At 45.8% G+C, this 23260-nt stretch overlaps 1 protein-coding gene across 1 annotated transcript; it reads left to right on the forward strand.

Moving 5' to 3' along the window:
• The first annotated feature begins 391 nt into the window (after positions 1-391).
• Positions 392-21650, forward strand: BCL7C (BAF chromatin remodeling complex subunit BCL7C). Its single transcript, XM_032235182.1, has 6 exons — positions 392-1035; positions 5969-6047; positions 6135-6231; positions 8936-9097; positions 17710-17795; positions 19991-21650. The coding sequence occupies exons 1-6, from the start codon at positions 944-946 to the stop codon at positions 20141-20143; spliced, it is 669 nt and encodes a 222-aa protein (XP_032091073.1). The 5' UTR covers positions 392-943; the 3' UTR covers positions 20144-21650.
• Positions 21651-23260: the final 1610 nt, after the last annotated feature.

The raw sequence follows: 23260 nt of genomic DNA on the forward strand, positions 1-23260 counted from the left end.
CCAAAGAAGATCCCCACTCTTGGATGGTAAAACTACTGAACTATTTTGCTGTATTGCTAATTGATCCTTCAGTTCTAATAAACATAATTTTTTACCCCCAGTGAATTTTCCCATAAAGCACGCAGCTCAAATATGTCACCTCTTTGGATCCCCAAGGAAGATGATAATGTAAAATAATCTCCTTCCGTTTATTTTTAAATTTTGTTTTACACTGATTGTTCTCCTGTTTTGCCAACTTCCTACCATTTCTCAGGATACCAGGCCGTTTCTCGAAAAGATGCAACTTTGTGTTCCTACTGTACACTTTCCAGCTCTCCCAGTCACTAGAGGGCGCTCACGAAGTTTGAAATATCTATTTTTTTTTTAAAAAAAAGCAACCTGAAAGAACTATATTATAGTTCTTCCGTTGGCGAACTGCTTTTTTTCCGTTTTTTTTTTTACCCCTCCTTTCTCCTCTTCCTTTTATTTGGGCAAAAGGAGAACAGCCAAAGAAGCCGAACACACACAGAGAGAGACGAAGAATGGTGGAGACCCAACAGAGGGAAGAAGTAGATGAAGGCTGAGATAAGAAAGATAGAGATAGAGAGAAGGGAAAAAAAGGAGGAAACACTAGAAAACAAGGGCAGAGAGAAAAACAACAACAACTGAAATAAACTGATGCAGGAAGATTGATGGATGGCAAGACAGAGACAGGTGGCAGGCAAAATTTGATGGATTAATAGCAAAGGGATGTGCATTCAGAATCTTTCCAGCATCCAATCATCTCTGTGAGCAAAAGAAGATAGGGGGTGCAGAGAAACCGATCAAAGAAAGAAAGAGGGAGAGAAATGGGATAAGGAGAACAAAAGAGCACAACTCAGAACTAGCAGCCCAAAGAGAAAGCTCCCGATCGTCTGCCCTCTCCATCCATCGCAGCTTTCCGACTCTCCAAACTTCTGATCTCATGTCAGGACGTGCCATTCGAGCCGAGACAAGGAGCCGGGCAAAAGATGACATCAAGAAAGTGATGGCTGCTATTGAACATGTCCGGAGATGGTGAGAACAATTTGGGGATTGGGGGGGGGGTGTAACCGGGGGAGGACTGGTGAGAAAGCAACAGGTTGCCCCGTGCAGTTCTGACTGCCTTTAGGAAGGTCCCAGGATGGCACAGGGTGGGTGATCTCAAAACATTTGGAGGGTACCACGAAGGCCTGTTTTGGGGGGAAGCGACTGCTGGTTTGGGGTGTTGATTATGGGTCTTTCCACCACATCTGCACAGCAGGTGTACTTCTAGATCAGTGTTTCTCAACCCTGGCAAATTTAAGACAGGTGGACTTCAATTCCCAGATGAAACCCACCTGCCAAGGTTGTAAAACACTAATCTAGATGGTTTGGAAGGTGTGCTGAAAGCAATTTGGACAGCCAGATGTTTTTCTATGGCTTTGATCTCAGTGCTATCTGCCCAGGAAGGTGGGGTAGGATGGTTGCACCCCGGATGACTGGTCAAATGTTGCTGTGTCCTGGAAGGGATCTCTAGAAATGGTTCCTCCTTCTCCCTTTTCCACCGAGCAGCTGATCCAAGTGCCTGATGTCATATTTTGGGTAAATTTTGCCTTGCGTGATGCTTCCCCTTTCCTCATCAAATTGTCACGCGAGAGGCGTTAGCTGCAGCCACATAACGGTTTGAAAGCCAGCAGCTTTTCCGGCTATGGGAGAATATCGTCTGGCTGCTTTCTGTTTCTATTGAATCTGAAATTATCAAAATTGTTTGTTTCTGCTTTCTGGTAAATGCGATCTTCAGTTTTGTCATGATTTCACATGACCTATGAAGTCCATACAGTTTGCCAGGAAGGCGAGAGAGAGAGAGGAAAGAAAGCTAAAGGAATAAGATGACGGGCCATGAAGTGGTATTGATATACTGCAGTGTTTTCAACCTTGGTAGCTTGAAGATGTGAATTTCAACTTCCAGAATAAGAGTTGGAAGGGACCTTTGAGGTCTTCTAATCCAACACCGTGCTCAAGCAAGAGATTCTATACCATTTCAGACAAATGGCTGTCCAATCTCTTCTTAAAAATTTCCAATGATGCAGCACCCACAACTTCTGGAGGCAAGTCATCCCACTGATCAATTGTTCTCACTCTCTGGAAATTTCTCCTTAGTTCTAGGTTGCATCTCTCCTGGATTAATTTCCATCTATTGTTTCTTATCCTGCCCTCAAGAGCTTTGGAGAATAGGTTAACCCTCTCTTCCTTCTGGCAGCCGCTTAGATATTGGGCGCGGTGGCTCAGTGGCTAAGACGCTAAGCTTGTCGATCAGAAAGGTCAGCAGTTTGGTGGTTCGAAGCCCTAGCACCGCCTAACAGTGAGCTCCCGTTACTTGTCTCAGCTTCTGCCAACCTAGCAGTTCGAAAGCATGTTAAAATGCAAGTAGAAAAATAGGGACCACTTTGGTGGGAAGGTAACAGTGTTCCGTGCTCCTTCTGCGTTTAGTCATGCCAGCCACATGACCACAGAGAAGTCTTTGGATAGTGCTGGCTCTTTGGCTTTGAAACAGAGATGAACACCGCCCCCTAGATTTGGGAACAACTGGCACATATGTGCAAGGCAGTGACGTGCGGTGAGGTTTATGGCTGGTGAGGCACTGACACAATTTTTTTTAGAGTTGTGGACTTGAACTCCCAGAATTCCACAGCCAGACATGCTCAGTTCCGATTTAAAGCGACAGCATTTGTTTTTCTCCTTTGTGAAATAAGTTTCCTTCTTTCTTTTTCTTTTTCTTCTCCCTTCCCCTCCTTCCTCCCTCTCTCCCTCCCTTCCCCCTCTCAAACACACACACAGATACACACACACACACACACACACACACACACAGAGTTGGATTGGAGGGAGTCAGGAAGATCACAGGAGGAGGCAGGAAGCCAGTCAAAGAGCCATAATGGAGCACACACACTTTTCCTCAGGAAGGATCCAGTCCAGCTTCACTGATTACAGGTTTGAAAAGACAACATGGCTCTGCCTGCAATCAAACTACACTTGGGGAGGGAGAGCACTTCCCTCTAGCCTTTGCCCAAAGCCCCGCACTAGGAGGATGAAGTTTGAATTCCTCCCTCTCCCTCCGACTCACACATACCTTTTCCAGCTATTTCAGAGAGGATTTCAACTCTGCTCTTGCCTGCCATCATGAAAAGAAAAAAAAATGTAAAAGGAAAAAGACAAGAGCTGAGGTCAGGCTGAGCTAATTGCTGCCAGAGTCACCATGGATGACTGCTTAACTGTTTAAAAAAGCCTCTTAAAAAGCACGCTCTACAGGAGGAGGCAGAATGACGTGCCTCATCTATGTCAGGAATTTTTCGGCTTTTAATCCTTGTTTAACTCTGCACGAGTGATCATGCACGCCAAAAGTCAGACTGGATGAGGCAATTCATTCTCCTGCCTTCTCCTGTAGAAGGCGCTTTTTAAGAGGCTTTTTTAAACAGTTAAGCACTAAGCAGAGTCATCCATAGTGACTCTGGCAGCAACTAGCTCAGCCTGACCTCAGCTCTTGCCTTTTTCCTTTTACATTTATTTTTCTTTTCATGATGACAGTGGTGAAGCTCTGCCTCCCCTGACTGCATGTCACTGGTGCAAGGGGAACCTTTACCTTTAGGTATTGGAACACTGCTATCCTGTTACCCTTAGTCCTCCACTTCATTAAACTGGACATATTTAGTTCCTGCAACCAGTCTTCATGTTTTAGCCTTCAGTCCCCAGGAGACTGGCTGGGAATTCTGGGAGTTGAAGTCCACATTTCAAGTTGCCAAGGTTTAAAAACAGTGTGTTGATTAGGTTCATCTTCTCCCTGGAAAGATATCTTCACACACTATATCCTTGGATTGTCAGAAAAATATTGGAAAATCAAGATAGATGGAAGAGGATTGTATGCTGTTGAGGAAGTTACATAACATTAGGATAATATTTTAAAACACCCCAAAGAAATTGCAGTATGATTGCTGTGTTCCTGCATTTGACAACGAATAGTCAAAATAGGGAGCGCCCTATCAAACCCTGCACCAGTTAATAGCAGTGTCACCCAGGGCAGCGTTCTAGGACCCACACTCTTTATGCTCTACATAAATTACCTTTGAGATAATCTTATAAGCAACTGCGACCTCTTCGCTGATGAGATAAAAATATACAAGACCGACAATGCTACTGCCCTTCAAAGCGACCTTGACTTTGTGTCTGAATAGTCAAAACAGTGGCAACTCCAAATCTCAACCAACAAATGCTTTGTCCTAAATATTGGTAAAAAAAAATCAGAACACCAAATACAAGCTAGACAGATACGACCTCGTAGACAACCCTCACTCTGTCATGGATCTTGGAGTACTCATAGCAAATGATTTAAGTGCTAGAGCTCACTGTAACAGCATTGCCAAAAAGGCATTAAGAGTTGTTAACCTAATCTTACGAAGGTTATCTTTCGGTAATATTGTATTGCTAATTAGGGCATACAAAACCTTTGCCAGACCAATTATTGAATACAGCTCATCTGTCTAGAATCCGCACTGAATATTGGACATTAATACAATCGAGCTAGTGCAGAGGTATTTCACGAGAAGAGTACTGTGGATAATTCCTCTGCTCGCAACAGAATACCCTGCACCACCAGGCTTGAAATTTTGAGCTTGGACAACATAGAACTACCCTGCCTATGGTTGGACTTAAGCGTAGTACACAAAATTATCTGCTACAATGTCCTGCCAGTCAAAGATTACTTCAGTTTCAAATGCAATAATATAAGAGCATGCAACAGATACAAACACAATGTAAACTTGATTGCAGAAAGTATGACTTCAGCAACAGAGTGGTCAATGCCTGGAATGCACTATCTGACTCCCTTGTTACATCTTCAAATCCCGATAACTTTAACCTTAGATTTTCTACTATTGATCCCACCCCATTTTTAAGAGTCTGTAAGGGGTATGCATAAGCGCACCACCGTGCCTACCATCCCTGTCCTACTGTCCCCATTTATTTGTACCCCTTTCATCATTCATACTCATGCTTATTCTTATACCTATTATCTTGTAAACGATTGACAAATAAAATAAATAAATAAAATAAATAAATACTTGGTTAGTGAATGAATAGGACTCCACTAGAAAATCACAGGAGTCTTAGCTAGTCTGGAAAATTGAGGGGGGGGGGTGGGATTTTCTGAAAGAAGACAAAAGTAGGAGAATGACTTCATTCTGAGAATACTACATGATTGCATTCACAAAGTTATCAGCAACTAGCGGTTAAGATTCTAGGTTTGTTGACCAAAAGGTTGACAGTTAAAGACCCAAGCACTGCGTGATGGGATGAGCTCCATTCTTGTTGCAGCTCCTGCTCACTTAGCAATTCGAAACCATGCAAATGCGAGCAGATAAATAGGTATCACTTTGTTGGAAAAGTAACAGTGTTTGGTGTACCTCGGTGCATAGTCACCCTGGCTACTTGACCATGGGAGTGTCTTAGGACAACTCTGTCTCCTTTCGCTGGAAATAGAAATAAGCAACCCCCCCTCCGCAATCAGAAACAACTGGACAGGGGGAAAACTTTACCTTTTTTAAAGTTCAGTTCAGAAAAGATTTTACTTTTTAAATCCAATGCCGCCAAAGGCAAGGGTGGGATTCAGTTGGTTTGGACTGTTCGGGCAAACTGGTAGCTGAGAGTGAACCAGTTTGCTCCGACGATCAGGGGGGGTCCGCCCAGACGCCCCTGCGCTTTACTTGCCTACATCCTCTCAGCTGATTCGCGCAGCAGAGCGGATTGCCACGCCTCCACTGTTTTATTCCCCAGAAGCAAGGTAGAAGGTAAGTTTTGTTAAAACTGCGCATGCGCACGGAGCATGTGATCACTGAACCGGTTATTAAACCGGCAGGATCCCACCACTGTCCAAAGGTCACAAGTGGAGAATCCATGCAAACTGTCTCATTTTATCCTACCATTTTTCTCTTTCTAGGGAAAAGCGTTGGGTGACGGTGGGAGACACCTCTTTACGGATCTACAAGTGGGTACCTATTATGGACCCTCGGGACGAGGTGAGAAAGAGGCTGGCTGGTTTCTCATGAGGACTTTTGCCTTTAGCACTTCTAGTTTTTGTTTTGTTTCCTTCTCTTCTGTTGCAGGAGAAAAGACGCCTGGGAGGTAGCAAAGAGCAGCAGCCCACCAAAGAGAGAAGGTTTTCTCGAAGCAACCCTGCTCTGCTCATGTTGGACCTGAACGGTAGATTTTGGGACAGGAAAGAGCATTTTGACAAGGGCCTTGTCAAATTTGGCATCCCAGCCCTTCCCTAATGTACACGATACAGACCTTGGCTTCCGACCGCAACAGAGCCCAAAATTTGTGTTGCTAAGTGAGACAATTGTTAAGTGAGTTTTGACCCACTTTATGACCTTTCTTGCCACAGTTAAGTCGATCACTGCAGTCATTAACTTAACAATACAATCGTTAATCTGGCTTCCCCAGATTTGCTCATCAGAGGAGCACAAAAAAAGGATCCTCACATGACCTCAGGATGCTGCAACTGTTGTAAATATGAACAGTTGCCAAGCGTCTGGCGACTATGATATAAATCAGTGACGGCTAACTTTTTGTCGTCCCATGCCAAAAGCATGCATGCACGCATGGATGGATGAGCGAAAACACATGCACACATGCACACACCCATAATGCAATGCACATGTGACACCCCTTGTGTGCCTTCCCCCCTTGTGCGTGCACCCATGATCACCCCCATGCCCCATTTTGGACCTAACAGGCCTTCCTGAAGCCTCCTCAGACCAAAAATGGGGCATCAGAGGATCACACCCCCTGCCGTGCTCCCCCCCATGCATGCATGCACAAGCCCGCCACCTCCCCATGCATGCACATGCGTCTCCTGCATGTGCCCCCGCATGCGTGACAGAGACCCAAAAATCAGCTGGCTGGCAGGAGGCGTGCGCTCTCATGCATAGTGGAGCTGAGCTGGGGCAACGACTCATGTGCCTGCAGAGAGGGCTCCATGTGCCACCTGTGGCATGCATGCTATAGGTTCGCTATCATGGATATAGTCATCGGCTTGCAACTATTTGTTTAGTGACCGTTTAAAGTTACAATGGCACAAAAATGTAATTTAGAACGTGTACTTTTGATGATTGGCAAGATCCCCATGGTCATACGATCAATTCAGGTATTTGGCAAGAGGCATGTACTGTATTTTATGGACTATAAGATGCACCGGGGCATAAGACGCACCAAGATTTCGAAGAGATAAGTAAGAAAAAAAAGTTTTTGTCCTTGCCGGCCCCCAGGAGCCCTCTGCAGGCTTCAGCAGGGCTGGGGAAAGGCAAAAATGGTTTTTTGTGAAAAATGGGTAGAAAATGGGCCATTTTTCGCCAAATGGAAGTATTTTCCCCTCCCCCCAGCCCTGCTGAAGCCTGCAGAATGCTCCTGGGGTTTGGAGGAAGGGAAAAACACCTCTGTTTTTGCGATAAACGGTCTTTTTTGCCCATTTTTCACAAAAATGAGATCCGGGGGCAGGGCTTCAGGAGGCCAAAAATTGCTGTATTTGCTGTATAAGATGCACCAACATTTCCACACACTCTTAGAGGGGAAAATGGTGTATCTTATACTCCGAAAAATACGGTATTTACAATGGTTGCACTGTCCTGGGGGTCATCTGATCGTCATTTGTGACCTTGCCAGCTGGCTTCTGACAAGTCAATGGCCAGATTTGCTTAACTGTCAGGATCCTTATCTTCGGCCTGGCGCCTTGCTGGGTTCCCTCCCCTCAAAGGGAAAGGGAGTGGGGGAGGCATTTGGGGCAATCCACAACTTTGTATCTAATGGTGGGAAATGGGGAGGTGATAACAGAAGTAGGCTAGATCACCAAACCGGCTTATACTAGAATCTTCAAGGCCTTTACCCTGAGAATGGAATGTTATCAGTTTCACACCACAGAGTTTCTCAAAACATCACGTCAGCATCACGTTGGCTGACCAGGGGACTGGTCATGAGGGGGAGGGATTGGGAGTTGGAAAGGATAGTTTTATTTATTTTGCACATAAACACCTGATTCCGCCTGACTTTGCTGCAATCAGTTTCTTTCAGTAAAAGTTCCTATGCTTCAAATAAATGGTTTTACTTTCCTGAGAGAGCAAACTGGGGCAGGTGTGACATTAAGAATACCGTGATTCACTTAACAACAGAGTGTTTTGCTTGCCAATGTTGACAAAAAAAAAGGTAGCAAAATTGGGCACAACTCACAACTCACTCAGCAACCGTATTCCTTAGCAACAGAAATTTTGGCTGTAAGTCAAGGACTGTACATTTCTGCTTTATGGTTCTGAAGCCTTTGGATTTTTAAATGCCGCTAAACGAAAGTTTTTGAAGGGATGCGGTGGCTCAGTGGCTAAGACTCTGAGCTTGTTGATGAGAAAGGTTGGCAGTTTGAAGCCCTAGCGCTGCGTAATGGAGTGAGCTCCCATTACTTGTCCCAGCTTCTACCAACCTAGCAGTTCAAAAGCATGTAAAAATGCAGATAGAAAAATAGGAACCACCTTTGGTGGGAAGATAACAGCGTTCCGTGCACCTTTGGCGTTTAGTCATGCCGGCCACATGACCACAGAGACGTCTTTGGATGGCGCTGGCTCTTTGGCTTTCAAATGGAGATGAGCACTGCCCTCTAGATTCGGGAACGACTAGCACATATGTGCATGGGGAACCTTTAACTTAAATTACAGTTTGCCTCACTTGGTCATTGCTGCTCAGAACAGAGTTTCACCCTTTTTCATTCCACCTCTTGGTTCCATCAGTAGATACTCAGGCCCTCATAAGACATCCAATGTACACTGCCTCTGGACCTGGAGTCTCCAGGCAGTGATGAAAAATTTTTTTTTCCCAATTTCCAGACAGAGCTTTTCATGGCCCTGTCTCTGTTTTCCACCAGATGAGAACAGCAGCCAGAGTTCTCTTTCGGAGACGTCCCTGCAGAAAGGAGGTGACACCAGCCCCACCCCTACCCCGGATCGAAGCCAGACGGTGACTCCCACCCTCTTAGGAGAGCTGAAGACAGAAGACTTGCAGCCACCTCTGTTGGGGCAAGAGGGAGGTAGGTTCATCTGGGGATAGATCTTGTGGCATTAAGCAACAGCCCATGTTGCCTTGTGTTATGGTCTTGCTGGACTTATTGGGGGGAAAGGGGAATGGGAGGGAGAGGAGGAGGAGACGAATGGGAGAAGGGGAGGGAGAAGGGGAGGAGGGGAATGGAAGGGAGAAGAGGAGGAGGGGAATGGGAGGGAGAGGAGGCGAATGGGAGGGAGAAGAGGAGGGGAATGGGACAGGGAGGAGGGGAATGGGAGGGAGAGGAGATGAATGGAAGGGAGAAGGGGAGGAGGGGAATGGAAGGGAGAAGAGGAGGAAGGGAATGGGAGGGAGAGGAGGAGGAGGGGAATGGGAGGGAGAGGAGGAGGAGGGGAATGGGACGGGGAGGAGGGGAATGGGAGGGGGAGGAGGAGGAGGGGAATGGGAGGGAGAAGGGGAGGGAGGAGGAGTCGAGGCAAATGGGAGGGAGAAGAGGAGGGAATGGGACGGGGAGGAGGGGAATGGGAGGGAGAGGAGGAGGGGAATGAGAGGGAGAGGAGGAGGAGGGGAATGGGAGGAAGAGGAGGAGGGAATGGGAGAGAGAGGAGGAGGAGAGGAATGTGAGGGAGAGGAGAAGAGAAATGGAAGGGAGAGGAGGAGGTGATGGTGGTAGAGAAGAATGGGAAGGAGAGGAGGAAGAGGATTTCTCAGTCTTTGCAGTTTGAAGATTTGTTTGACTTCAATTCCCAGAATTCTCCAAGCTAGGGAATTTTGAGAGTTGAAGTCCACACCTCAAGTTGCCCAGACTGAGAAACTCTGAGGTAAAGTCTAATACCTTTGGGAGACAGGAGAAAGCGCCATGCAAAAGTTAGATTTCAGGCAGCTGAGTCTGCAGAATAAATGGATCTGTGGAAAATGTCTCAGAAGGGATCCTCCCTAGTTACTTTCATTGTAAAGGCAAGGGGAAACAAGCATACTTTCAGACTTTCAAGATTCTGTTAATATAACTGTCAACTTCAAATCAAAGCTGGCAGAAGCCATTTTTCTATTCCCCGGTTGCCATACAGCTGGGAGGGGGAGGAGGAAGGAGGATGAAATGCTTTGCTAGACAAAACACAGATCTTTCTCGTGAGAACCAAGGTCATCTCTACAAGTGATGGATAGAGCTGAGGAGGAGTGCCTGGAGAGTCTGCCAATTAACCTAATTGGCCAATATTATCTGAGACTGTTGGGGAGGGAGTTATTTCTTATTTTAATTATACTGAAACCACAGGAAATATTTTGGGTTGGTTTTGCATTGGATTATGCCAATATGATGTATCCAATAGAGAAATTATTTCAGGAAATCTCTAGCATCAGAGTTCTGATTTGTCGGAACTATGACAGTAATCTTACATTAAAGTTAGAGCTAATACTTCTGGGCGTGCTTCTTATGTGGACTACCTTGCAAGGCAACTATAGAGCTGGGAGCATCTGGGCACAACACTGGTAGTCCTCGACTTACAACTACAATTGTGCCCAACATTTCTGTTGTTAAGTGAGACATTTGTTAAGTGAGTTTTGCCCCATTTTATGACTTTTCTTGCCTCAGTTGTTAAGTGAATCACTGCAGTTGATAAATAACCTGTTTGGTAAGTGAATCTGGCTTCCCCTTTGACCTTGCTTGTCAGAAGGTCCCAAAAGGGGATTGCATGACCTTGGGACACAGCAAAGGTCATAAATATGAACCAGTTGCCAAGAATCCAAATTGAGGGGAATGCTGCAATGGTCGTTAACTATGAAAAATGGTCATGTCACTTTTTTCAGTGCTCTTGCAACTTTGAACGATCCCTAAATGAACTGTTGTAAGTCGAGGACTACCTGTAGTCCTCGTGATTTGACCAAGATTGAAGCTAGTGATCTATCCTGGCTGACCCAGCAAGCCCCCCAGCACTCCCTGCCTGCACCCACTGATAGCAGCCATCCCGCCTCAAGCAAAATCATACTTTGAGGATCCATAAGGCTGAGCTCTGGAGGATAGATGAGGTTATTATCTCTTCAATCATGTTCAACTCTTCACAATTCTGTGGGCCAGGTCTCTCTATGTCTTCCAATCTTATGCTACTTCTTTGAGTTTTGTAGGCTTTTCCTGCTGTTAGTCTTGATGGTAATCCAGCCACCATGTTCCTTGACAGCAGTGGTGGTGCCTACTGGGAGCACCAGATATCGTTCTGTACGGTGCTCTGGCGGGCCCACCCGCTTGCCTGCCCTCCTTACCTGTATTTGAGCCAATCGGGGCTTATGCGCACGGAGTGTACGGTGCCTGCACAACGCTCCGCTGAGCAGCTGGAGCATCACAGGCAGTAGATACGCATGTGCGCGCTGTGCATGTGCTGCACATGTGAATGTGGTAGACGCCCAGCCCCATTGCACCATACCAGTTGCAATAGGATCCGGACCCACCACTGCTTGATGACATGGCTTCCTTTTATCCTTAACTCTTCCAAACATAATTTCTTTTTCAAGGGAATTCTCCTGTATGATGTGGGCAAAGTAAGGGAAGTCAGTTTCATAATTTGGCCTTCCATTGACATGTCTGGTGTGTTATACTCTCCCATATTTGCTTATTAGTCACCTTTGCAGCCCAAGGAATATGCAGGAGCCTTCTCCAGCACTATAGCTCAAATAAGCTGATTTTCTTCCTGTCTTGCTTTTTTAAGGGCCAACTTTCACAACCATAGGTAGCTACGGAGAACACGATAGAGCGGACTAACCTATATTTGGTCACCAGGCTGATATCCCTGCTTTTCCAAACGAGGCTAGCAGGAGAATAGACTCCAATCCCAGGAATTTGGGGTATTCCCCCTCAAAAGCAACTTTTCAAACCTCAGCTCAGCTGTTTTCCTTGCTGTGCTTCAAACTCTGCATTCCACCATGTTTTATTTTGCCCCCTTTTATTGGATCCCTGGTCTTTTTTAAAAATCATTTTAGTTGCATTGAGAATCGTACCTACAGCAGAGGTGGTATTCAGCCAGTTCTCTCCAGTTCAGGCGAACCGGTAGCAGTGGCTGTTGGAGGCTCCACCCACCCGCTCCACTGTAATGCATGAGCACTGCGCATGCGCAGATAAGGCAGTACACAAGTGCACTCACATTTGCAAACCAGTAGGGAAGGTAAGTGAATCCCACCTCACACCTTATGTAAAAATATCTAAAGCAGTGGTGGGTTCCGAATTCTGTTCCAACTGGTACGGTTGAAATGGCCCCGGCGTCACCCACATGGATGTGTGCGGTGCGCGCATGTGTCGTACTTGCCTGTGTTGCTTCCGCAAGCCTCTGTGACGCTCCAGCTGCTCGGCGGAGCGTTGCGCAGACGCCGTACACGGCATGCACATGCACGGAAGTGTCAAAGGCTTAAAGCACAGGTAAGGAGCTTGGGCGGGCAGGCGGGCCCTCGGGAGCACCGTACCGGAACGGTCCCCGGTGCTCCAGGCAGGCTCCAGTACGCCAATACTGGGGTATACCGCCTGCAACCCACCACTGATCTAAAGAGAGAAAAACCATTTTTAAAAGTGCATAATTAAAAAAAGAAAAGAAAAGAAAGGTACTCACTCAGCGGGTCACACACTTGACCTCGTATTTCTCTCGGAGCAGTGGAATTGCGATCTTGGTCTGAGGGGTAGTGAGATCTTACCCCTGTCATGGTCGGACCACTACCTACTGAGGCTTGACTTCCGGAGACCAAACCCCCACTGTAGGGAGGAGGAACCGACCAGATGGTTCTGCCCCAGGCGACTTATGGACCCTTTGGAGTTCCAGACGGAGCTTGGGGTTATTCCTGATACTCTCGCCCGCAGTCTGGCGGAGACTCTGGTTGCTGCCTGGAATTCGGCAGCGACGGAGTCTCTAAACTGGATTGCGCCTCTACGGCCGCTCCGAGGCAGTGGATCCAGGAGGGCCCCTTGGTTTACTGAGGAACTCCGGGAGATAAAGCGCCAAAAGAGACGCCTAGAGCACAAATGGAGATCCAGTAAATCCGAATCGAACCGAGCACTCTTAACAGCTTGCATCAGAGAGTACATCAGGGCAATCAGGACGTCAAAGAGAACACATATTGCCTCTCTGATTGCGTCCGTCGAGTCGCGCCCAGCCGCCCTGTTCAGGATAACCCGTTCCCTCCTAAATAGGAGGGATACGGGGGATCCTTTGCAGGGTAGGGCTGAGGATTACGTCCAATTCCTCGCGGACAAAGTTGCTCGGTTTCGGGCGGACCTGGACTCCAATCCTGCAGAACCAGCTGAGGCACTAAGGGATAATCTGGTAAACCATCGCTGGATTGATTTTCAAGCTGTTACCCCTGAGGATGTGGACAAGGCGATGAGAGCTGTAGGTGCCTCCACATGCGTGCTGGACCCGTGCCCCTCCTGGCTGGTTGTTAACAGCAGGGAGGTGACACGGGGCTGGATCCAGGCGGTTGTTGCCGCCTCCTTATGGGAGGGGGTCTTTCCCCCCACATTAAAGGCGGCGGTGGTGAGACCCCTCCTGAAGAAACCATCCTTGGATCCAGCCGTACTAAACAACTATCGTCCAGTTTCCAACCTCCCCTTTGTGGGGAAGGTTGTTGAGAAGGTGGTGGCCTTTCAGCTCCAGCGGTCCTTGGAGGAAGCCAGTTATCTTGATCCATTCCAGTCAGGCTTCAGGCCTGGCTACAGCACAGAAACCGCTTTGGTCGCATTGACCGATGATCTCTGGAGAGCCAGGGATGGAGGCCACGCCTCCATCCTGGTACTCCTTGACCTCTCGGCGGCTTTCGATACCATCGACCATGGTATCCTTCTGCGACGACTACGGGAGGTGGGGGTGGGAGGCACTGTCCTACGGTGGTTCTCCTCTTACCTCTCGGACAGGTCGCAGTCGGTGTTAGTCGGAGGGCAGAGATCGACCCCTAGGCCCCTAATGTATGGGGTGCCGCAGGGTTCGGTCCTGTCCCCCCTTCTTTTTAATATCTACATGAAACCGCTGGGAGAGATCATCCGACGGCACGGGATAAAATACCACCAATATGCGGACGATACACAGCTGTATCTGTCCGCCCCGTGCCAACTCAATGAAGTGATGGACATGATGAGCCAGGGCCTTGAAGCTGTTAGAGACTGGATGGGGGTTAACAAGCTTGTACTCAATCCAGATAAGACCGAGTGGCTGTTGTGCTTCCCTCCCACTAATTGGCCAAGTGTTCCATCTCTCAGGCTGGGGGGTCAAATTGTACGCCCCTCAGACAGGGTCCGCAACTTGGGAGTCCTCCTGGACCCACAGCTGACTTTTGAACACCATTTGTCAGCTGTGACCAGGGGGGCATTTGCCCAGGTTCGCCTGGTGCACCAGTTGCGCCCCTACCTGAACCGGGAGGCGCTCACAACAGTCACTCGTGCCCTTGTGACCTCTAGGCTGGAGTACTGCAATGTGCTCTACATGGGGCTGCCCTTGAAGAGCATTCGGCGACTTCAGCTGGTCCAGAATGCGGCCGCTCGAGCGATCGTGGGTGCACCTCGTTTCACCCACGTAACACCTATCCTCCGCGAGCTGCACTGGCTGCCTGTTGATCTCCGGGTGCGCTTCAAGGTGCTGGTTGTCACCTACAAAGCCCTTCATGGTATTGGATCTGGGTACTTGAGAGACCGCCTACTGCCAATTACCTCCACTAGACCAATAAGATCGCATAGATTAGGCCTCCTCCGAATTCCATCAGCCGGTCAATGTCGACTGGCAACTACCCGGAGGAGAGCCTTCTCGGTGGCTGCTCCGACCCTCTGGAACGAACTCCCCGTGGAGATCCGGACCCTCACCACCCTCCAGGCCTTCCGCGCTGCCCTTAAAATCTGGCTGTCCCAGCAGGCCTGGGGCTAATGACTTTAACCCCACCCGAATGGTATGACTGTTGTGCTTTTTTTAACAATGTACTGTCTTCTTGTTGTAACTTATTTGTCTTCCCCTTCCCCTGAAATGTGAGCTGCCCTGAGTCCCCTCAGGGAAAAGGGCAGCATACAAATAAAGTATACAAAAAAATAAAGTATATACAAAGAAATGGAATAACCCCCAACCTTCTTTTCAGTAGACAATCTTACAATCTTATCGCCCCTCCGCCTTCTTGGATGCTATACAAATCCCTTCAGTCCCACACTTAAATCCACATTTTTCCAGTTTCAAAGCTATAAATCACCATATTATTTTTTTCCTCCTTTCAACAGAAAAATCCCTATATGGTTTCCAGCCTTTAAAAAAAAGACTTTGTTTTTTTCTCCTCTGACCCAGTAGTTATCTTTGCCATTTCAGCAAATTCTGACCTTTTCACAATCCATTTCTCCATTTTTAAAACTCTGGTCTTCATCTAGGCTAAGCCTATGGCTAATTTTCCATTGCTGTCTTTAGTTTTAGGTAAAAAGGATTATTTGCTTCTAAAATTTGTGCCCTTTGTTTGCCTATCTCTGGAGTTCCATATGCAGAAGGCCCAGAAAACCTTCTATGTCTGGTAAACTGGCATGATGCTTTGAGAAATAGGTGTTGTGGCCTGCCGGTGAACAGCAAAGCTGGCAGCAGAGTCGCATAGTGAGATGGTTGGGGAGGAACATGGGCCAGTCCTGGAGGCTGGGGAAGGCTCAGCCAAGGGCTGTGCATTGGAGGCAGAGACAAGGCCGAGGCTGTCTTGCAGTGATCAGGTGCCTATGGAGCTAGATAGCAGTGAGGCAGAGGAACAACTGGAGCCTGTTCCCAGTGTGTGCATGTGCAGAGCTGCCAGAAGAAAAGAACGATTCAGAAATCAGGGTAGACTTGGGAATAAAGCCACAGGTGGAAGATGATTGTCTCCTCCCATAGGAAATAAAAGCGGAGTGAAAGGGGAGTGGGCATTTGCAGGAAATAATTCGGTCGGTCGGTCGGTCGTTAGATTCATTTCAGCAGTGTGAAAATCTGTCCGTGAACGTCAGAGACTCTGTGCCAAGTCTTTCGTTGCACAGCACCCCATTTGAGAAATATTTACATGGCAGCTTTCCAAGATAGATAAGGTCTGTAGTCATAAATATTCCTTTGAAAGACTGTTTGCCAGTCCTTGCTGAATGTGAATGAGAGGAATTCACATTTGTTTAATAAAAGGGGTTTTGTTGGGACCAGGACTCTGCCTCGTGCTTTTTGGGGAAGCCTAGGTCAGAACAATTTTTTTGTGTACTGGTATTCATTGACAATATAACCGTAATTGAGCCTGGAACTCCCCTCAAAATTGTTCAGTGAGGCATGCTCAATTTTACGACCATGTTTGCTGTGGTTGTTAAGCGAATCTAGCTTTCCCTAATGACTTTGCTTGTCAGAGGGAAAGTCACAAATGATGATCCTGTAACCCGAAACCCTTGTGACTACATGCTGGTTACCAAACATCTGAGTTTTTGATTATGTGGCCACACAGATCCTGTAAAGTGTGAGTAGTCTTAAGTCACTTTTTTCAGTGCCATTGTAACTTCTTGGAATAGCCTCTAAGTGAATAGTTGTAAGTCGACAACCTGTAACTCATTTTCCCTTCCTCCAGAAGTTCTTCCCAATTTTTAATGCTTAGCGAGAATGCAATTATGCTGTGATAAAATTCTATATTGTTCCACAGCTATATTTAAGCTTCTCTGTTCTGACCTAAGCTTCCCAAAAGCACAAAGCCGACTCCTCGTCCTGATAAAACTCCTTTTAAAGTGAATTCCTCTCCAGCAAAGTCCTGTCCAACAGCCTTTCAAGAGATTTCACAACTGCAGACCTTTATCAGGCTTGGAGAGCTTCCAGGCTGATATCCTCCCAACACCACTCTGTAGCAGACAATACTTGGTAAGAAGTCAGGAACAGATCTTCATCCTAATGAATTGAAGTAATTGTCTCCTACAAACTCCCCTTCCTTTTTGCTTCTCTTTATTCCCTATGGGAGTGGCCCTTCACTGTCCACCTGTGGCTTTACTCCCAAGTCGACCCTTGTTCCTTAGCTGTTCTCTTCCCCTGGCAGCTCTGCGCCTGCACACACTAGGAACAGGCGCCAGTTGTTCTTCTGCCTCACTGATGTCTGACTCAGTGGTGGGTTGCCAATTTTTTTACCACTGGTTTGGGCGTGATCCCCTGCATGTGCGCGACACTTCTGTGCATGCGCAGAAGCATCTGGATGGGTGGATGGAGCCTCCCGCCGCCGCTACTACTGGTTTGCTCAATCCAAACCGAACTGGGAGCAACCCACCTCTGGTCCGACTCCAAAGGCAGCTGATAACTGTCAGACGGCCCTGGCCCTATCTCTCATCTCTGCCTCCAATGCAGAGCCCTCATCAGAGCCTTCCCCAGACTCCAGGACTAGCCATGTTCCTCCTCAACCTTCTCCATGTCCGAATCTGCTGCCAGCTCCACTGGCCATTGGCAGTCCACAACACTCTCTTTCTTGCTGTGTTATCCTATCCAACTTTTCTACTGATTAGCTAAATTTTCAGTTTTGAACCTTAGCATAAATCTCTTCCCCAAAGTCTGCAAAAAGTAAATTTTGAGGATGGATGTTCATAAGATGATGGAGGACAGGGGAAAGAAAGGCTATATTTTTCAGAAAATCTACTGGGATTTGCCTGTTTTTGATTGATTCTTTTTCTGCGTACAGATTCTGGAATGCCCCTTCTTGAGGGAACCGATGACCCTCCCAAGCTTAGTAAAGAAGAACCAGATCTCATGGCATCTGATTTCCAGGTAATTGTGCTGATTGTGGAAAAAAACCTGAGAATTTGGGGAAGAGGGGGCGGAGGAAATAAAAAACTTCAAGATGGCCATCACCACGCTATCAAAGCCTCAGCCTTTTTTTAATGTGTGAAAATGAGGAAATTATTATGAACAAAATGCTATCAGAAATTTGTACTCACAATGAAGCAAAACCATCTCTTGGCTACAATACAGTATTGAACTTCATCCAATGGTGGGAGTCAAATTTTTTACTACTGGTTCTATGAGCATGGCTTGGTGGGCATGGTGTGACGGTGGGCATGGCTTAGTGGGCATGGCAGGGGAAGGATACTGCAAAATCTCCATTCCCTCCCCAACCCACTTATCCGCTTTCCAGCTCCGTTCTCCGTTCGGCTGGGACTAGGAAGGCAGTGAATAGATGGGGCGGGGCCAGCCAGAGGTGGTATTTGCCAATTCTTGGAACTACTCAAAATTTCCGCTACAGGTTCACCAGAACCGGTCAGAACTGACTGAATATCACCTGTATTCATCTCTGATCAGGTGTCTTTCAAATACAGTATTCTTTGTTCTGTCTTAGCCATTTTCTTGCTTTCTTTTGCATCCTACAATTTTAACAATTAAAAACTTTTTTAAAAAAATTAAAAATGATCAGTGAGATCTACCACTTTGGTGTTTTAAAATATTTAACGCCCTTTTGAATTCTATACAACTCACTTATGATAGTTTATGACACAATTGAGACCAACTTTTCTGTTGCTAAGCAGGTAAGTTTTCCCCATTTTATGATCTTTCTCGTCACCGTTGTTAAGCGAATCACTACAGTTGTTAAGTTAGCAACACGGCTGTGAAGTGAATCTGGCTTCCCCAGTGACTTCGCTTGTGTGAAGGTCAAAAGAGGGGATCAAATGACTCTGGGACACTGCAACCATCATAAATGCATGCAGGTTGCCAAGCATTTGAATTTTGGTCACGTGTCCATGGGGAAGCTGCAAGTGTGAAAAACAGTCATACGTCACTTTTTTTTAACGCTGTTGTAACTTTGAATAGTAATAGTGCTTAGACTTATATACCGCTTTACAGCCCCCTCTAAGCAATTTTCAGAGTCAGCATATTGTCTTCAACAATCTGGATCCTCATTTCACTTTCACTGATCTTGGAAGGATGGCAGACTGAGTCAACCTTGAGCCGGTCAGGATCGAACTCCTGGAGTGAGCAGTGAGTTAGCCTTGCAGTACTGCCTGCTCACCACTGCGCCACCATGGTTCTTAGTGAATGGTCACTAAACAAATTGTTATAAGTTGAGGACTACCTGTACTCCCATGGCCCAGAATTGCATATTCCAGTTTTTCTCTTGTTTTCCTGAAAAAATAAAAGAAGAGAATCCCTTCCCACAGAATTTCCAAAGCAGAATTTCTGAATATTTGAGATGCACAAATGTGGAATCAGATATTGAGCACAATGTTGTGGTTTTTCCCTTTATCTGAGAGACATGTTTAGGCTGGAAAATCTGAGATAGAAGGTGACCGTCAACTTTGAAACGGGTTGGCTTGTTGGAGCCATTTTCTCCGTTTCTCAGCTTGACGCACTTTGTGGGAGAGGAGAAAGCTTTGGAATGTCGGACCAGACATCAACAACTTACTATCTCGTGGGAACCAAGGTCATCCCAACGGGTGCTAGCCAGAGACTGGAAGGGGTTACCAAGGAAACACCACAACACCTAATTGGGCAATGTGACCTGTGACAAGGAGGGAGGGAGCTGCCTATTCTTTAACAATACTGAAAGTGTGGGAAATAGACAGAGCTGGTTTGGCATTTCAAAAGTGCCGAAATGACACACTCAATAAAGCAGTTCTTTGAGAGAGCTGAACGTCTCAGAATTGCTGGATTGTTTGGGACGAGGTGGGCTCAGTGAGCTTGTCGATCAAAAAGGTCGGCAGTTCAGCAGTTCAAATCCCTAGCGTCGCGTAACGGAGTGATCTCCCATTACTTGTCCCAGCTTCTGCGAACTTAGCAGTTTGAAAGCATGTAAAAATGCAAGTATAGGTTTTTAGTCATGCCGGTCACATGACCACGGAGACGTCTTTGGACAGCGCTGGCTCTTTGGCTTTGAAACGGAGATGAGCTCCACCCCCTAGAGTTGGGAACGACTAGCATGCATGTGTGAGGGGAACCTTTACCTTTACTTTACCTTGCTTGTCTTCTAGGCTACGGACAAAGCAACTTGCTTGGAACCCACCACAGCTGTGGAAAAACGAACATCTGAAGTGGAGGAATCTTTCTTGTTAGAAGGTCCCTCCCCGAAGCGGACCCGTACAGAGGAACAAGCTTTGCAGCCTACCCCATCTTCTGAGGTTTAACCTCAAGTTTCAGGCCTGTCCTTCCCATTTCTTCTGATAGATGGATCTATGTGGGAGAACATGACATAATGTTAGCTAAATATGGTGCATTCAAACCTCCTGTCTGCAACATGTGATTGCTATCGTACTTCCTGCTGCCCCCTTGTGACAACACTGTTTACATGAAGCATTCATGTTTTATGCATGCATGGAAATGAAACATGGTTGTGGGAGGGGAGGGCTAGAACCAAAATAAATCATGTAGACTTGCAGAAATGAGAAAAATGCTATTTACCTTACTTACGCAGAAATGTGATTTATATATTGGGAATATGAGTGAGTAAAAGTAAAGGTCTGTTTTAAAGCACACATTAGGAAGGTCAAAAACTTCCTAGATTCTACCTTCTAGCCTAGTTTTTTCAGCATGAAAGAGTAGCCTGTAGTTTAAAAGCAAGGCTAAAATTTTATATCCATTCCAAATCCAAATTTTGCCGCACCAAACACATATTTTGGGAAAAGAGCAAGTTGCACAATTTAATTATTTAATAATGCTAAAGCTTAGGGTTCAGGAAGCTTTAAAAACATACTGGAAAAGGCATGCAAGATATGATTCTCTTACGGACAGCCATTTGGCTGGCATAGGATCTCCTGCTTGAGCAGGGGGTTGGATGAGAAGACCTCCAAGATCCCTTCCAACTCTATTATTCTATGTTCTCTGTTTGCAGATGACAAATCCAATGCTGCTTTGCCAGCAGAGAAAACAGATTGAACTTTGATGTGAAGGCCCAAATGAGGCCTGGAATTAAGCCTCAATTGAAATGATTAACATTTGCTCTAAAGCAGGAATGGGCAACTATGGCCCCTTTATGAACCATGGACTTTAACTCCCACAATTCCTGAGCCAGACATATAGGAATTCTGGGAATTGAAGTCTACAGGCCAAAAAGGGACTATAGCTGCCCACCCTGCTCTAAAGACTTTTTATAGAGTATGCATCTGGGACACCGGGCTTTATATTCTGAGGAGAAATTTCCCCCTATAGTTATTTCTGTTGTTGAAAACTTGGGGTTGGGGTTTTAGAAAATCCAGGAGTCTTGTAGAATGTAAAAAAACACTAACCCACTTATAACAGAAAGATTTCCTGCTTTGATTCAGTTGTCACCTCAAAGATGCCCCATTTATGCCCAATGCAAAGACTAATTTGGTACATAAAGGCAAACAAGGCAGACCAACAGCTGGCCTTTGCTCAGGAGTTGAAGGATCCCAGGGGAAATGTGCAAAGCTATAATTTGTTGGATAATAACAGGCAAAATCAGGTTTGCTTATGGTTTCTCCTAAGGGATAATTTCAGCCAAATGAACATGTAGGGCTGAGGCATGTTTAAGAGCCACATTTATAGTGTCATGCTGTAATTATGTCATTTGCACCAACTGCATCATTCGAATCATTTGCAACCAGGTAGTCCTTGACTTATGAGAGAAATTTCACACTTTAGTATAAGTAGTCCTTGATTTACAACTATTCATTTAGTGACCGTTCAAAATCACAATGGCACTGAACGGTGACTGCTTTTCACGCTTATGACTGTTGCAACATCTCCATGGTCACATGATCAAAATTCAGATGCTTGACAACTGGCTTATTATATTTATGATAATGCTGTTTCCTGGAGTCATGTGATCACTTTTTGCTATCTTCTGATAAGCAAAGCCAATGAGGCAGCCAGGTTAACTTAACAACCCTGTTGCTAATTTAACCGGCAGTGATTCACTTAATAGCTGTGGGAAGAAATGTCATAAAATGGGGCAAAGTTTACTTAACAACTGTTTTGCTTAGCAACAGCAAAGTTGGGTACAATTGTGGAGATAAGTCAAGGACTACCTGCATAATCTTAAGTCGAGCACTGTCTGTAAAGCACCATGATGTGTGATGTCATACAGCTCTCACAGATACTAGTGGTGCAGAGTTGCAACTAGAGAATAAAAATAGTAATGCTTTCTAACATTTTAGAAAGGAAAAAGAACCTTGTAGATTGCTTACTAAGCATACAAAATTCATTAGAATTCATAACGTGAATGCATTTTTGTCCTTCGGGCTTTCTCTTCTTAAGATTGGCCAAATTTCAAGTGTATATATTTTCTCCAAGCATATTTGAAACACTATGATCCAGAAATTGTGACAATCCACACTGACAATCCATATAGACGAGATACACTTGTGTGCAAATGTATGTGGCATTAGGCAGTCATTCACCAATTGTGGATTTGCCTGAAGGAAGAGATGCCATTGTATCCATTCAATTTGACCCATAGGGTATAGTTGCATAATTTCTAAAATGCACCTGAGTTCTCAATGGAGGTTTTTCATGTGTGAAGTTATTCACACATCATGAATGAAGATATTCATTCATAAAAGGTTAAGGCAGTATTAGCTAGTGAAAGTGCAGTATTATTTGATTTAGCAATAACATGCTAGCATTTTTATATCTATGATTTTATAAGCGTTTAATTTTACATTGTAATTTTCACAGCTTATAAACTCTTATTCCTCATTCAGAAATCTGTGGTGATTTTTTTTTTGTCTTGAAAGAAAAAGTGTGTATTTCTTAAAACCAACATTTTTTGCATGCATGGAACATATTTTGCCAAGACTAGTTTTTAAATCACCTCTCATTTCTCAAATTCTGGAATAGGTAGGCCATATTTCGCAGGCCCTGGGTGAGCTCCGTCATAAAACTCCATTTTTGGACCTTTAGGGATAGCTAGAGGATGATGGCCCAATCTGACCCTAGGTTCTGCCTCAGTTTACCTTTTCCAATAAGTAACCAAGTTGGAAGATCATTTAAAAGCAATTTATTATCCTCTAATTCTGGAACGCCTCAAGCAATTCCAACTAAACTTGGTACACAGATGACTTACCCCTCTGGAGAAAAATATTGTGGGGATAAGACGCCCCAACACTCCTTGGTGTGTGTGTGTGTGTGTGTGTGTGTGTGTGCGCGCGCGCACGTGTGTTCCAGCATAACTCTGGAAAGCCTGGGCCTTTCAGGAGAGCGAGTATGGCATCCTAGAGGGGTAATTGTTCATGATGTCATGTGGGGGGGAAGGGAGCTTGATTTAGGCCTTTGATTGAGCATGC

The sequence above is a fragment of the Thamnophis elegans genome, chromosome Z (assembly GCF_009769535.1).
Source record: "Thamnophis elegans isolate rThaEle1 chromosome Z, rThaEle1.pri, whole genome shotgun sequence".
NCBI classification, from domain to species: domain Eukaryota; kingdom Metazoa; phylum Chordata; class Lepidosauria; order Squamata; family Colubridae; genus Thamnophis; species Thamnophis elegans.

Excerpts from the sequence above, each read along its gene's own strand:
- BCL7C (XM_032235182.1), top strand. The coding sequence starts at position 944 with ATGTCAGGACGTGCCATTCGAGCCGAGACAAGGAGCCGGGCAAAAGAT. Across the intron at positions 6,048-6,134 it reads TTATGGACCCTCGGGACGAG|GAGAAAAGACGCCTGGGAGG; the intron begins GTGAGAAAGAGG and ends CTTCTGTTGCAG. Across the intron at positions 6,232-8,935 it reads GCTCATGTTGGACCTGAACG|ATGAGAACAGCAGCCAGAGT; the intron begins GTAGATTTTGGG and ends GTTTTCCACCAG.